This window comes from Diaphorina citri, unplaced genomic scaffold (genome assembly GCF_000475195.1).
Source record: "Diaphorina citri unplaced genomic scaffold, Diaci psyllid genome assembly version 1.1 scaffold383, whole genome shotgun sequence".
NCBI lineage: Eukaryota > Metazoa > Arthropoda > Insecta > Hemiptera > Psyllidae > Diaphorina > Diaphorina citri.
The window spans coordinates 130,984-145,702 of NW_007377818.1; the positions used below are offsets into that span (position 1 = coordinate 130,984).

The 14,719-nt window shown below is 41.8% G+C and overlaps 3 protein-coding genes and 1 long non-coding RNA gene across 6 annotated transcripts; 1 reads left to right on the forward strand and 3 right to left on the reverse strand.

The window, feature by feature from the left end:
* Window positions 1-67: 67 nt before the first annotated feature.
* Window positions 68-3,547, forward strand: LOC113467022. Of its 3 annotated transcripts, XM_026822919.1 has the most exons (4): window positions 68-255; window positions 2,346-2,360; window positions 2,707-2,832; window positions 3,217-3,547. In XM_026822919.1, the coding sequence occupies exons 2-4, from the start codon at window positions 2,358-2,360 to the stop codon at window positions 3,487-3,489; spliced, it is 402 nt and encodes a 133-aa protein (XP_026678720.1). In that variant the 5' UTR covers window positions 68-255; window positions 2,346-2,357; the 3' UTR covers window positions 3,490-3,547. The 3 variants fall into 3 exon arrangements, with proteins under 3 accessions (XP_026678720.1, XP_026678719.1, XP_026678718.1); XM_026822918.1 differs by lacking the exon at window positions 2,346-2,360 and having other exon boundaries at window positions 69-264; XM_026822917.1 differs by lacking the exon at window positions 68-255 and having other exon boundaries at window positions 2,162-2,360.
* A 712-nt stretch (window positions 3,548-4,259) lies between these two features.
* On the reverse strand, window positions 4,260-4,937 carry LOC113467026. The gene is made up of 2 exons (XR_003391250.1): window positions 4,854-4,937; window positions 4,260-4,394 (listed from the first exon to the last, which is right to left on the reverse strand). It is a non-coding gene; the product is annotated as an uncharacterized LOC113467026 (long non-coding RNA).
* Window positions 4,938-6,448: 1,511 nt separating this feature from the next.
* LOC113467020 (ras GTPase-activating protein 1-like) lies at window positions 6,449-8,400 on the reverse strand. The gene is made up of 2 exons (XM_026822907.1): window positions 7,897-8,400; window positions 6,449-6,602 (listed from the first exon to the last, which is right to left on the reverse strand). Exons 1-2 carry the CDS (start codon window positions 8,070-8,072, stop codon window positions 6,449-6,451), a joined length of 330 nt encoding a protein of 109 aa, XP_026678708.1. The 5' UTR covers window positions 8,073-8,400.
* Window positions 8,401-9,999: 1,599 nt separating this feature from the next.
* Window positions 10,000-14,333, reverse strand: LOC103508275 (cathepsin B-like cysteine proteinase 4). Its single transcript, XM_026822914.1, has 7 exons — window positions 14,315-14,333; window positions 13,306-13,429; window positions 12,651-12,878; window positions 11,917-12,094; window positions 11,161-11,349; window positions 10,851-10,967; window positions 10,000-10,269 (listed from the first exon to the last, which is right to left on the reverse strand). Exons 2-7 carry the CDS (start codon window positions 13,414-13,416, stop codon window positions 10,058-10,060), a joined length of 1,035 nt encoding a protein of 344 aa, XP_026678715.1. The 5' UTR covers window positions 13,417-13,429; window positions 14,315-14,333; the 3' UTR covers window positions 10,000-10,057.
* Between the last annotated feature and the right edge of the window lie 386 nt (window positions 14,334-14,719).

Below are 14,719 nucleotides of genomic sequence, written 5' to 3' on the forward strand. Positions count from 1 at the left end.
ATTATCTCTATCGACTTTCGACTTGAAATTTCTCAATTAGACCAACCACTTGACTGTTTGTGGGATACGATGTCGAAAATATGGATAATCATAATCAGAATGATAGATGGGTGCTTCATACGTAGACATCTAATTTAGACATTTTTGAAATGTGGAAATATTAATTGATAGTGCTGATTTTGTTGAATATTGTACTGAATTACTGATATTTCGATTTTTTAAGAGGGTTGCTAGCAAACGAGACAGGAGAAGAAGATAAACATGGTAAGTTGTATCTTAATTATTATTAACTTTTATTAAAGTTATAAGTATTAAATTTTATTGGGTTTGAGATACATTTCAGACCTTTTAGTAAAGGTAAAAGCTGCGTATCTAAGAGTACGCACAAGGTAACCTTTGGGGTTACTTTGTGCGTACGCTAGAACTCCTGAACGCTTTATCCGATTTTGAAGAAATTTTTGCACACATATTGGACTGCATCAAACACCCATCGATTTGCCTAGAATCCATATCTAGGTTACTCATTTAAACACCAAACACTCACAACTTTGCTTAACCACTGAAAGTGAGATGGAACTGAGTGGTGTTTTTATTTTCTGATTTTGTTTTAGATGGTACTATCAGTGATTCTGCCCCACTCAGGCTGGGCTAATGTGAGGAGTGTAGCTTCTCACACAGGTAAAAACCTCGTCACTGAAGACCTTAACAGGTATACAGTGAAGTTATTAATCCTCTATCAAATCGAAGTAGAAACATCTTGTCTTTTTTTTGTCCCTTCCCTGTAGGGAATAAGAGGTTTAACCCTTTAATGACCCATCTGTAGTTTACAACGGTCACCAAACTTTTAAATCATACGACGAAAGTCACAACTTTGGGTCGGGGTTGTGTTTTTTGGACACACAAGGGATCAAGAAGAGACCGCCTTAACATCTGGGCAATCGCATGCTGTTTTCTTTCCCCGATTTTTAGTCCGCGCTTCCTTTATTATTACAATAGTAATGAAAAGGTATAAGGGACGGACTATTGTATTCGCTTCGGTGTCGTCTGTCGGTCTGTCAGTCTGTCGGTCTGTGCCCATAGAAGGACTTATCCAAACCTAGTTCTTGACGGATTTTTTCGTCTTCATAGATCGGGTTCCTCTAAATATGAACTTTTGAAGTTAATAAATAGTTAATCACTCCATTGACCTGTTAGCACACGCTTAAAGCAAGGAGATTTTTTCGTCTTTATAGATCGGGTTCCTCTAAATATGAACTTTTGAAGTTAATAAATAGTTAATCCCTTAATCACTCCATTGACCTGTTAGCACACGCTTAAAGCAAGGTAAAATCGGTCTCACGAGGCGCTCAACTGAGGCCCTCCACTGGATTTATCTTATCTTTATACACCACTTCGATTTAATTACGTAGATCAATAAGCTAATCAATCGTATTATTAGAGTGATTTGATTATTAAATCACTTTGGATGAAAATCACTTTCTTTAAGAATCACTTTATTTTCTGAATAGGAATAATTTCAATTATTATTCCGTTGATTAATTTCTCGTACAAAAAGTACTTTGCCAGACTAAACGGATAATGTTTGTTCTTGGAACGGCTAACTTTGTCGCTATCCTCTGTCCTTAGGACGATAGGACCTCGACAGTTACATTTCCGTCTATGAAATCTCTTTTTTAAAAATACTCAGAATTGGGGTTATTCGCCTCTAAATTGGATAAAAGGGAGTTGTTTTGTCAGTTTAGAACCGTTTGTCCGATTTTGCTGAAATTTTGTAAATATGCTCAAATAAAGAAAATTTACAAATTAACTCATTAGATTTTGGAACCGAATAACCGATTTCTGAAATTTACAGTAAATCCAGAATGAGTGGTCCGATTTTGATGAAGTTTGATTCCAGGGGCACACGATCGATCTGAGGGCCACAAAGGGCCCTTTTCCGAATTCTATGTAATATGAACTGATTTCCTGTGAATACACGATCGATCTTCCGAGGGGTCACATAAAGGGCCTTTTTTTCCGAGTTAACAGGTATAGGAATAGATTTTTTTGAGGTCAAAAATCCACCACGTCACTGCTCTTTATTAGGAATTTCCATGTTCACGATTATCTCTATCGACTTTCGACTCGAAATTTCTCAATTAGACCAACCACTTGACTGTTTGTGGGATACGATGTCGAAAATATGGATAATCAGAATGATAGATGGGTGCTTCATACGTAGACATCTAATGTAGACATTTTTGAAATGTGGAAATATTAATTGATAGTGCTGATTTTGTTGAATATTGTACTGAATTACTGATATTTCGATTTTTTAAGAGAGTTGCTAGCAAACGAGACAGGAGAAGAAGGTAAACATGGTAAGTTGTATCTTAATTTTTATCAACTTTTATTAAAGTTATAAGTATTAAATTTTATTGGGTTTGAGATCCATTTCAGACCTTTTAGTAAAGGTAAAAGCTGCGTATCTAAGAGTACGCACAAGGTAACCTTTGCGGTTACTTTGTGCGTACGCCATAACTCCTGAACGCTTTATCCGATTTTGAAGAAATTTTGCACACATATTGGACTGCATCAAACACCCATCAATTTGCCTAGAATCCTAGATATGGTTACGTATTTAAATAACAAACACTCGCAACTTTGCTTAACCACTGAAAGTGAGATGGAACTGAGTGGTGTTTTTATTTTCTGATTTTGTTTTAGATGGTACTATCAGTGATTCTCGTCAGCATAATCTTGAGTTTGACACTCGATGTTCACGCTAACCATGTGGATTTTCTCTCGGACGAATACATTGATAGTTTGAATAAACAAGGCCTATCGTGGACGGTAAGCTTTAAAGGTTCTCACTTGTGAGATTCATACGATTTTTTTTTTTTTTTTTTTCGGAACGACAAGTGAGAACTCTTATAGACATCTTCTGTGGCGCGCCTAGCCCAAAACTGTATTGAGACCTTTGTCATTACAACAAATTGAATTAATTTTCGAATTTTTAGATCCTTTTTGAGACTTCAAATTAATTTCTTTTCTACCTAGTATTAGATATTTTGTTTCTAATATTAGATAATTTGTGGAGGGGACATTGATGCCGACGCACTCAAAGTTCCCGATCTTATAGAGATTTTTTCTTCTTCTTCTTCATCTCCTCCTCCTCCTCCTCCTCCTCCTCCTTCTTCTTCTTCTTCTACACAACTGTTATCATTTTGTTTTCAGGCGGGCCGAAATTTCGCGGCCGACCTAACGCCGGCCGATGTGGAGCGCATGTTCGGCCCGCGGCCTCCGCACCAAGGCTTTCCCGAATACCCCGCCCCTAGCGAGCGCAGGTCGTACTATAGAGGTGGCCTGAACGCGGCTCCATCTTTCCCGCCGTTTGACGCACGCGAACATTTCAAGTCGTGCGCGCCGATTATTTCCGTGGTTCCCAACCAGGGGGCGTGTGCGTCGAGTTATGTGAGTATAGCTGTATTCAATCTGAATTTTTTATAGTCAGACATGGCTGAACCAATGAAATTGCGAGATTCCGCTTTGTGGAGCAAGTGTGGGCGTCCAAAGAGGAAATTCATTGATTCAGCATTGTTGACTATAAAAAAGTCACATAATCGAATGCCGTACACTTTATCTTGTATTGAGGCTAGAGCTGTGGGTTGTCTAGAATAGGGATAGAATCGCGACAATGAACCAATTCCGAGCCATTGGCGATAGCACGTTACTTACTTACTTTCTATGTCCGCGCGGATCACCATATTTTTAGATCTTGTGCCTCCATTAGGTGGCCACGGCCACTCCTTTGGCATTTGCTGTCTGCAGGTCCTCTAAAGTGCACGTTGAATGCACCAGTTTCCGATTTATCGCTGGAGTTAAGCAACGTTGTGCGTGGTTAGATGAGTATAAGTGTAAGTACACAAAAAAGGGCTCCTACCTCCTAACCTAATCGAAACAGGAAACACATAATGGGAGGTATTGTGTCTCTTATAGAATGCCGCATAAGGGACATACTACAGGATCACCAAGTTATACATGAACGTGGTCAGTTGTTGGATGGAAAAGATCCCCCAGAAGAACCCTCTGCCAATAAAACCATAAAATTGTAGTTAAATAGGGTAGAACTCCCATTTACCTGCCTTGGGCCCAACGGGAACCGCCTTGCCCTTCTTCATGAAAACCATAAAATTGTAGTTAAATAGGGTAGAACTCCCATTTACCTGCCTTGGGCCCAACGGGAACCGCCTTGCCCTTCTTCATGTGACTACTCCGCAGGGCGTTGATAATGGAAGACTTGCCCACATTTGGTACCCCTACCACCATGACTGTCGTGTTGTACACTTCTGTCCTATGATAACGAGTCATGTTGTCCGAAATGTGCTGAAGAGTGGGCAGGATCTTTTGTACACCTGGAAGACATGTCACAAAAGATCTAACCAGGTCGCAGTGACCAAGGGCGTTTATTAAAGCCGATGGCCCTACTTATACCAATACTAAATGCACCTGGAAGACATCAAGAAACTGTGGTTGAGTGGAAGAGCTCCTTTTGGAGAATCCTGCCACATTAAAGAAAGAAATAATAAAGGACTCTTAAGTGGAAGATAACGACTAGGCGGGATTAATGCCATGTCGGAGGCATTCTCTACTGGATTTCTTAAATCTCTCTCTCTCTCCTTCCCTTTCTCTCTATCTCTATTTCTCTCTCTATTTCCTTCCCTTTCTATCTCTATCTCTCTCTCTATTTCCTTCCCTTTCTATCTCTATCTCTCTCTCTTTCTCTCTCCCTCTCCCTCTTCAATATACCTAAAATAGTTGCCACATATCACAATGTCACAATAAAATAAAATTAAAGTGAGTAGGTAGAGTACCTTTGCAATTTGGATTCCTACAGTTGGTGAAAATCACCTCGCTAATGTGACTTTGTTCCTTTCTGACCTTCTCTTCGATCAGGGGATGATGATTTTCAGTTTTCTAATTTTGTGCCTAATCTTCTGTCTACACAAACTCCTCTCACAATATGGAATACAGTGTTCGTAAAGCCCATATAATACTCTTCTCTCATCAACCCTACTAATCCTGCCTACTCTCCCAGAATATCCAGACAGATAGAGTTCACATGATAAAGCTTTCAAAGAGATTATAACTTCCCAATTGTAATTTGTATCTTAGGTAAGTGCTTGTTCAAATGTTGCTGGCATAATGAGAAATTCTAGGCTGGCCACTCACTATCAGCTAGACCTGCTCATTCTTAGGTACCTGTAGCAGCAGTAAAGGAATTTTAATTGTGTTAAGCATAAATGCTTGTCACAAATGTTGTTCCCTGCTTAATGCACTACGCTAAGTTTTATGACTTGACTTGGACTCGAACCACCAACCTCCAGATCCGAAGTCCACCACGCTAACAGCGAAAAGAAGAAGGGGGAGAAGACCGAGGATGAAGAAGAATTGAAGGAAGACGAAGAAAAGGAGGAGGAGGAGGAGGAGGAGAAGAAGAAGAAGAAGAAGAAGAAGAAGAAGAAGAAGAAGAAGAAGAAGAAGAAGGAGTGAAGAAAAAATAAGAAAGAGGAGGAAAACGAAGGGAAGTAATCAGTTCAAATTTTGCACGCACCACATGAAAGTGAATGAAGAGGGAGTAGAAAAAGAAGAAATGGAGGAGGAGGAGGAGGAGGAGAAAAAGTGGTGAATGAGTAGGACGACGAGGAAGGAGGAGGAGTTGAATAAGAAAGAAGATGAAAAGGAAGAAGAGAAGGTTGAGAAAGGAGAAAAGAATAAGGAGGGGGAGGAGGAAAAAGAAGGGGAGAAATGGGTTCTAAATTTGCCACGAACCACATAAAAGTAAGTGAGGACTTGAGGAGGAAGAACAAAAGAGAGAAGAAATTTTGCACGCACCAAATTAACCTCCCACAATTGTATACCGGATGTCCCAAAAAAATCCGGACACTCTTTTTTGCACGCACCAAATTAACCTCCCACATTTGTATACCGGATGTCCCAAAAAAATCCGGACACTCTTGTTTCTTCAATTTTGATCTCAGAAAATACCTATGTAATTTAAACTGAAGAACAGAAGTTCTTACCGGGTGTTACAAAGAATATATTTCGGAACATTGAAACCTATTCTATTTTTTTTTTTTTTTTAATCCGGAATAGCTTTTAACTCTCAGACACATCTAACTACATATGTACATTTCTTCTCTTAATGTTTTTTTAATCCTCTTTTCTAGTATGCACCAATTTAATGCATACATAGCTTTTCTTAGAGGTTTTATACTTACACTTTACTTACTTTACTCGTTTATAGCATACAGTTGGCCACTATTTGGCTTTGAAATTGTCTCTTTTTTCCGACTTCTTTCCTTTTTCTACAGGGTAAACTCAAATCTCTTACCTTGCCAAAAAAAATCAATCAATGATATTTTGGCGTATTAAAATCAAAAGCGATGTGAATCAAGTGGATTCTACTTTACCTGAAATGATTAATGCCAGCTTTGCCCAAATAGGAAAGCACATAGGAGCCAGGCTTACGGTCACTTTCTCGCACCAAGTAGCTGCCCAACTCTCCGAGCTCCCAGAGCCTCTCCTCTGCCGTGTATCTGTCCAACCGTCCATGATACCATCTGAAACATGATTGTCATATTAGAGTCTGCATGACTAAGACATACATCTACATGATAACAAAAAGATTGGCTCCCACTGCTGTATATCCAACCCCCTGCAGCTATTAACACAGGGGGCCCAAGGCAAAACCATTTTTTGAAATTCACTGATTCATGTCAAATTAATTTTGTTTTTCAGGGAAAGATTTTCTCTATTGTATGTATGGTACCTCAGAAAACCTTTGAATTTTACTGAATGATTTGTATTTAAGCAGGATAAACAAGGCATATTCTACTACAGTTCAACCCGGTTACTGTTGCAAGTAAGTATACCTATAAATTTGTGCCCAACACCCATAACGTAAAACTCTTAAAAGGAATTCAGGGAAGTTATTATGCCTCTGATTGCTTACCTGATGAGGGACGTTTAAAGAACATCGAGCCAGCCTATTTAGCTTGAAAGGTAGCGCCTCTGCCTTGTAAGCGCTAGGCCGCGGATTTGATTCCCGCCTGGGGCGGATTTTATCCTGAACGGATAATGTTCGTCCTCGGCTATCTCCTATCCTGTCTTCCTTCTCTCTTCGATTTAGGGACAAGATAAGACCTTAGCAGTTACAGTTCCGGCAGTTCCCTCTATCAAACCTCTTCAAAAAAGAAAAAGAATGGAGCTTGTTTCAGAGTCAAAAGGTACGTACCGTCCATGTATCCGCCTCCCTGTTGATCTGATCGATGTAGGCGTCCGAGAATTTATACAACTCGCTCCGGACCAGGGTGCACCCTAACAGGAAGATCAGAATTTGGATCATGGTGCTGCTGGAGCTGGAACTAAGTGTTTTAGAGAGAAGCCTCGAGTAGGGTGGGTGCACTTTGAAATATCCAAGGGAAAATAGATAGTACCTACTAAGGTCCACTTAGAAAAGGAAATACGTGACCCACTTACTGAGGAAGTAAGGCCAGCCACTCACTATCAGGTACACCTGATTAGGTCCGCCTGTCAGGTCTACCTGATGAGCACACACACTTAGCTTAATTGGTAGTGCGTCTGCCTTGTAAGCGCTAGGCCGCGGGTTCGATTCCCGCCCGGGCGGGTTTTATCCTGATGGGATAATGTTCGTTCTCGGAACGGCTGGCTTTCTCCTATCCTGTCTTCCTTCTCTCTTCGATTTCGGGCCTACAGTACCTCAGAAAACCTTTGAATTTTACTGAATGATTTGTATTTAAGCAGGATAAACAAGGCATATTCTACTACAGTTCAACCCGGTTACAGAATTGCTAATTTGGTTTACAAAAACATAAAATCAATATCTAAACTTACTGATTTTCAGGTGGTGCCACAAACGTCTGATCATCAATGGGAGGTGGTAAGTCTTCATCTCCTGGTAAGAAAGGATCAAAGTCTTCAGCTGCTCCTTCATCACTTCCAGGACTTGGTAGATTATGACTTGGAGTGAGAAACGGGAGCCCTGGACCTCCCCGAATGAACTCGGCCATCAAATCTTTCCCCTCAGCTACCTTATCATTCAGATAAGATAGAGAGAACAAGTTTTTGAAGTCCACTCTGTTAGTTCACAGATAAAATGTCCTGAAGAGCTGGTTCATGAAAGAATGACTAATGTTGTTTTTATTGATTTATCATCTTGCAAACACTGATCGTAAAATTATTATAAAAGATAACTAAAAAAATTAGTAAGAACTGTAATTATACAACACAAAGCACACTAAACAATATTTAAAAGTTTTCAGCAACCACTTTCAATAATACAGATACTATTTTTTATGATTTCCCAATTAAAAAATTAATTTTAAAATTTTCATTCATTCTGCACTTTTTCATTGATAAAGTAGTGATGGGCCGAGTGAATGATTTTACTCGAGTGGACTCGAGTTTGACTTCACTCGAGTGCACTCGATTATTATTTTGTTCCACTCGAGTGGAAAAACTATTCATTGGGTTCTCTGACCCGAGTTCACTCGCGCACTCGCCACATATTATTGCAACATACAGTTTCTATTCGAGTACAAATCTATTCGTCAGAAAAACTATTCGTTTGAACGAGTTGAATGATTCACTACCCCCCTCTCCCCTCTTGCCTCTTACTAGATGATGATGATGCAAGAAAGAGAACTGAAGAGGGGGAGGGGTATAGTGGTATACCCGTATGCCGAGAGTTTCCGAACGAAAACCCGAATATCAGCGACTCGCTCGCCTACTCGACTCTCGAGTGAAATCATGAATGAAATTTAAAACGAGAAAGTTTTTTGAACGTTCGAGTCAACGACGACGATTTCATAGGTTGAGAAGTTAATGCCTTCTGTAATATCAACTCGATTAATTTCCACTCGAGTTACAACTCGAGTTGGAAAATAATCGAGTAGAAAATAATCGAGTTGAAAAATCTCACTCGAGTCCCATCACTATGATAAAGGAAATATCATGAATGAAATTTAAAACGAGAAAGTTTTTTGAACGTTCGAGTCAACGACGACGATTTCATAGGTTGAGAAGTTAATGCCTTCTGCTCATTCGTAGATTTCTTTGGGGTGAAGAGAGCGCTAGCTTCCAACCTTATAAGGCCTGGGCTTACCAAGTAAGTACCTATTTCGACCTTACAAGGCCTGGGCTTACCAATACCAAATAGGTATTTTTGGGAGAGGTGTTTAACCGTCGCGTCGTCACTGTATTTACCCATAGATTTTATTTAACTGTTGCCAGGCTAGTTAGCTTGGTTGGTAGTGCGTCTGCCTTGTAAGCGCTAGGCCGCGGGTCCGATTCCCGCCCGGGGTGAATTTTATCCTGAACGGATAGTGTTCGTTCTCGGAACGGCTGGCTTTCTCCTATCCTGTCTTCCTTCTCTCTTTGATTTCGGGACGATAAGACCTTAGCAGTTGCAGTTCCCTCTGTCAAACCTCTTTAAAAAAAATATTTGACTGTTAATTTTTTTAACACCCCTCCATTCGGCTACAATAAGCAATAAGCTACCCACCTCCTTTAACCTCACCGAGCCTGAGTGGGGCGGTGGAAAAGCAGCAGCACATGATTACCCCGAGAATCCCGAGATGGCCACCCATCCGGATACCCACCACACGAAACGTTGTTTAACTCCGTGAACCATTAGGAACTGGACATTCTGGACAAGTATTAGCACACATGGTTATAATCCTTTTCGCACGCGTAGGTGCATAATCCCAGTTAAAAGGTACCTCCACTTCTCGAGTTGATCGAGACGATAGGTATAGACTGTATAGCTATAGAGGTACCCAACAGAACCATATAGGTAGTTAGGTAGGTACCTAATGAAAGTTGAGGTGTTTTATTCATCCGGGTACCTACTCAATATAATCTAATCATCAGCCCTAGAGTAGAAACGCCATGCGCCAAGAAGAAAAATCTAACATGCTGAAATAATAAGTGACAGCATTATGTTTGTATAGGTAGGTATCTAATTTTATTTCTTTCAATACTTCTTCTTTATCTTCTAGTTTTTCGGTTTTCCTGCGGCAATCAGATACTCGAAGGCGCATTCGTATTTGCCGCGCAAGATTTTGACCGTTCCTCTGTCCCCCCAGTGGGGGCCCCACGTGTTAATCACCAACCAATAGGGCGTTCCGTTTTCTGTTCCCCAACCAATCAACTTGCCCGAGTGGAGGTAGTTTTCGAGTTTAGCGTTGGACGTGTGTTTGTACACCCCTGAAACACAAATACCCAGACGGGGCCTTTGTTAGCGTTTAGCATGGGTACTGGGAAGATAAAAGAGGGTTGAATGAAAGAGCTTTTTTCGGCAGTGGATAAAACAATAATTCTACAGGGTGTCCCGCGAACTACTGTACAACGCTTGAGCGTTGATGCAGGACCTAAAGACTAATTCTATACAGCCACCAGCCACTTTATTATGAAAGGGAAAAAAATAGAGCTAATGAAATTTCATAAAAGTGAAAATTTTGCGTCGAATGGACCTAAGTGATCACTGGAGTTGAACAACATTGAGCCTGATTAGAATCCGAATGGGTGACCATATGGGCAATTACCTGCTGTTGGCTTTTACCCCACTCAGCCTGGGCTAATGTGAGGAGTGTAGCTTCTCACACAGGTAAAAACCTCGTCACTAAAGACCTTAACAGGTATACAGTGAAGTTATTAATCCTCTATCAAACCGAAGTAGAAACATCTTGTAATTTCTTTGTCCCTTCCCTGTAGGGAATAAGAGGTTTAACCCTTTAATGACCCATCTGTAGTTTACAACGGTCACCAAACTTTTAAATCATACTCACCACTCTTATAATGATAGAAGTCGTCATACAGCGCAAATGTGGCTGTGGTAGGACCATGGGCCAAAATCTCCTTCTTGATAGCATCCTCGTTGTCGTCCACCCAATAAGTTAGAGTTGCTGCAACAAAAACATGATTTTTATTGATGTCGAACAGGTGGACATTAATTTGCGGAAAAATCGCCTGCGGCGCAGTTTACGTTTGATTTATTTTTGTCCAACCACGAGGGTCAATACCTTAAACCGCTGCCCCCCCCCCCCCCCGCCAAACCCCCCTCGGCAAAATCCTGGATACGGCCCTGCGCCTACGTACTCCTGTGTTTGTCCTGGAAGAAGCCTCGTCCATATGTAGGGTTCGTACAGCGGGTGTGACACTTCAGCTTGGGCACCTTCTGATTTTCGCAACTCGGCAGGGTGGGTGCAGACCCGTGGTGAGAGCAAGGGCTAATGGTGGAGGGTTGACACCCGGTGCGGTCTCCGTAATCACCTCCTGTGACCGAACCTGAAACACAATGGGTTAATTCAGGATGCCAGCCTAGTTAGCTTGAAGTCGAATATACAGAAATAACAAACACTCTAGGCCTGAATGGAGTAATGAACAACGTCGGTTGTGATAAAGGCTTTGAGCCTAGGAACTGATCCGTCCTCCTGCGCACGACGTGTCCTCCAGTACGCTTAAAGTTGCGCGCCTTGTAAGCGATAGATTGCGGGTTTGATTCCCGTTCAGGGGTATATACTTTATCTTAAACAAATAAGATTCGCTTCTCGCAATAACTGACTTTTGATATTGTCCTCCTTCTTGATTTCGGGACTTTAAGACCTTTTTTAGCAAGCCTAGTTAGCTTTGTTGATAGCGCGTCTGCCTTGTAAGTTGTAAGCGCTAGGCCGCGGGTCCGATTCCCGCCCGGGGTGGATATTATCCTGAACAGATAATGTTCGTTCTCGGAACGGCTGGCTTTCTCCTATCCTATCTTCCTTCTCTTTTCAATCTCTTCAATTTCGGGACAGTAAGACCCTAGCAGTTACAGTTCCCTCTATCAAACCTCTTGAAAATAATAATAATACCTACCTCTCTTATGCAAGAAGTTCCAAGTCCGGAACACAGATCCGTGGGAGCAGCTCTTATTATCGTCATAGCGACAAATCTTACAGCAGGACGCCACATACTCTGTGGATAGGGGGCGGTTCTGTTGGCCCTTGCTCTTGATGCAGCGGCGGTCACTGAAGGCGCCCACGGCGGCGAAAATCTGCAAGAAGAGAATGTGAGTTATGAGCAAGCTTATCACTATGTGAGTCCTATGACCTATGATTCCTATCTTTCAAAGCTCTAAGCTAAGGCCAACAATCTGGAGCTACTGTGGAGTCCCTTTAACTCACAGTGGGCTAGTGATATCACGGTGGTCAAATCCTCAAACACAGGTGAGAGTAAAACGCCATACCTCGGCAGGGATTGAACCCATGCCCTCCTGATTATCAGGTGAGCGTCTTGACAACTACACCGCCTTCTTCTTCTTCTTCTTCTTCTTCGCCTTGTGCCATGTTCAGATGGGGTCGGCGTTTTTCGTCAGCCTGTCAATCAGCTTTTTAGAGTGATCGCTTTGAGGCCAACTGGTTTTGGCTAAACAAAATTTTCCGAGTGGATGCCCTTCGCACTCAACCTTCGCTATGGATAAATAGCATAAGAAAATTTGAACTAGTCTACTCCCTGTTTTTAGTCCCCTAGATAGACGCTGATTGTCCCTTAGCCAGACATTGACAACTACATCACCGAGGTAAGTAAACTTGGATCTTGAAAGAACTCACATGGGGGGCGGCACAAGCTCCCGTATCAGGGACATGTCCTATGGTGCCGCAGTTAGGCCATTGTTCCCGGGCATCGAACCTGTCAGGCACCGTAGCCGAATATTCGGGGTCATACGTTTTCCGGTCGCCTGGCAATGGGCGATCTGATTGGTCGAAATATTTGGCGTCCGCGATCAGGAATTGGCGGAGGTACTCTTCGCTTAGATTGGCGGGGAAGTTTCGTCCAGCCTGGAAACAGAATCGAAGAGGAAAAGTAGCGTGAAAAATTGGGTGTGACTACAAGTTTCTGTTGCAAGTAAGAATAAATCTGTGTCCAAGACCCATCACTTGAAACTCTTAAAAGGGATTCAGGGAAGTTATTATGCCTCTTATTGCTTACCTGATGAGGGACGTTTAAAGAACATCGAGCCAGCCTATTTAGCTTGAAAGGTAGCGCCTCTGCCTTGTAAGCGCTAGGCCGCGGATTTGATTTCCGCCTGGGGCGGATTTTATCCTGAATGGATAATGTTTGTTCCCGGCTATCTCTTATCCTGTCTTCCTTCTCTCTTCGATTTCGGGACAAGATAAGACCTTAGCAGTTACAGTTCCCTCTATCAAACCTCTTCAAAAAAGAAAAAGAATAGAGCTTGTGATGCCAGAGTCAAAAGTTACGTACCGTCCATGTGTTCGCCTCTCTGTTGATCTGATCGATGTAGGCGTCCGAGAATTTATACAACTCGCCCCGGACCAGGGTGCACCCTAACAGGAAGACCAGAATGTGGATCATGGTGCTGCTGGAACTGGAACTAAGTGTTTTAGAGAGAAGCCTCGAGTAGGGTGGGTGCACTTTGAAATATCCACGGAAAAATAGAAAGTATCTACTAAGGTCCACTTAGTAAAGGAAATACGTGACCTACTTACTGAGGAAGTAAGGCCAGCCACTCACTATCAGGTTCACCTGATTAGGTCCGCCTGTCAGGTATACCTGATGAGCACACACACTCCCAGGTAGACCTGACAGGCGGACCTAATCAGATGTATCTGTCAGGTCTACTTGATAGTGAGTGGCTGGCCTAAGACAACAGGCCTACCCGGATAGCTATTTTTATTTTCGATTAGTCAACAACTGCAGCTTGTGCCACGAAAACGAAACTAATCATAAATTATTCTTATCATCACTTTTTTATTTTAAGAGGTTTGACAGAGGGAACTGTAACTGCTATGGTCTTATCGTCCCGAAATCGAAGAGAGAAGGAAGACATTAGGATAAAATCCGCCCCGGGCGGAAATCGAACCCGCGGCCTAGCGCTTACAAGGCAGACGCACTACCAACTAAGCTAACTAGGCTGGCTAAATAGAAGTTTGTCAAGAACTAGGGCTACACCCGAAAAATACGCTGAACAACTCAGCTACTTTTATTTCCTCTAGTTTTCCGTTTTCCATTGAATAGAACTAAAACGAAGATAACCAATTAACCAGCCTCGTGTACTAAGGTCGGTTTAATAATCCTAAGTTAAATCTCACGTTTATGTTACGAGATAAGTATTCGGGTTAAGTATTTCCCTATTGGGATTAAATATACTTCGATGAACTGGGATTAAATCGTCTAACACTCGATATACGACAAACTCGACTAAAAATGCCTAAGATCGTCAATTAGGGCAAGCAGTTATCTAGTAACATACTTGAAAGGTTGTGCGATAAGTACCTACTTGTATTTACATACTACAAGGAAACTACTGGTAAATAAACACTTGTCTACTGACCGTTGAAGGAAGATCGAAGCGCGACTGCTGGTTGACTATGTAGATACGTGCTGGGCACCTAAACCCAATAGCCGAGTCTACAATTTCATGTTAAAGTGTTTGTTAACCTCTGAGAGTATGCTCAGAGCCTCTTACCGAACCGTCTCCGATCATTCTCCGTTCTTTCTCCGAGGTAACTGGTGACCTAGTGATCGCTGATGCATACTTTACGTGGAGATCTAGATGGTAGAATATTAGGAATAGGAACGCGCTACCTTCCAAGCTAACTAGACTGGCAATAAGAAGTTTGAATGTTTCACTCCATGAAATATACAACAGTACCAC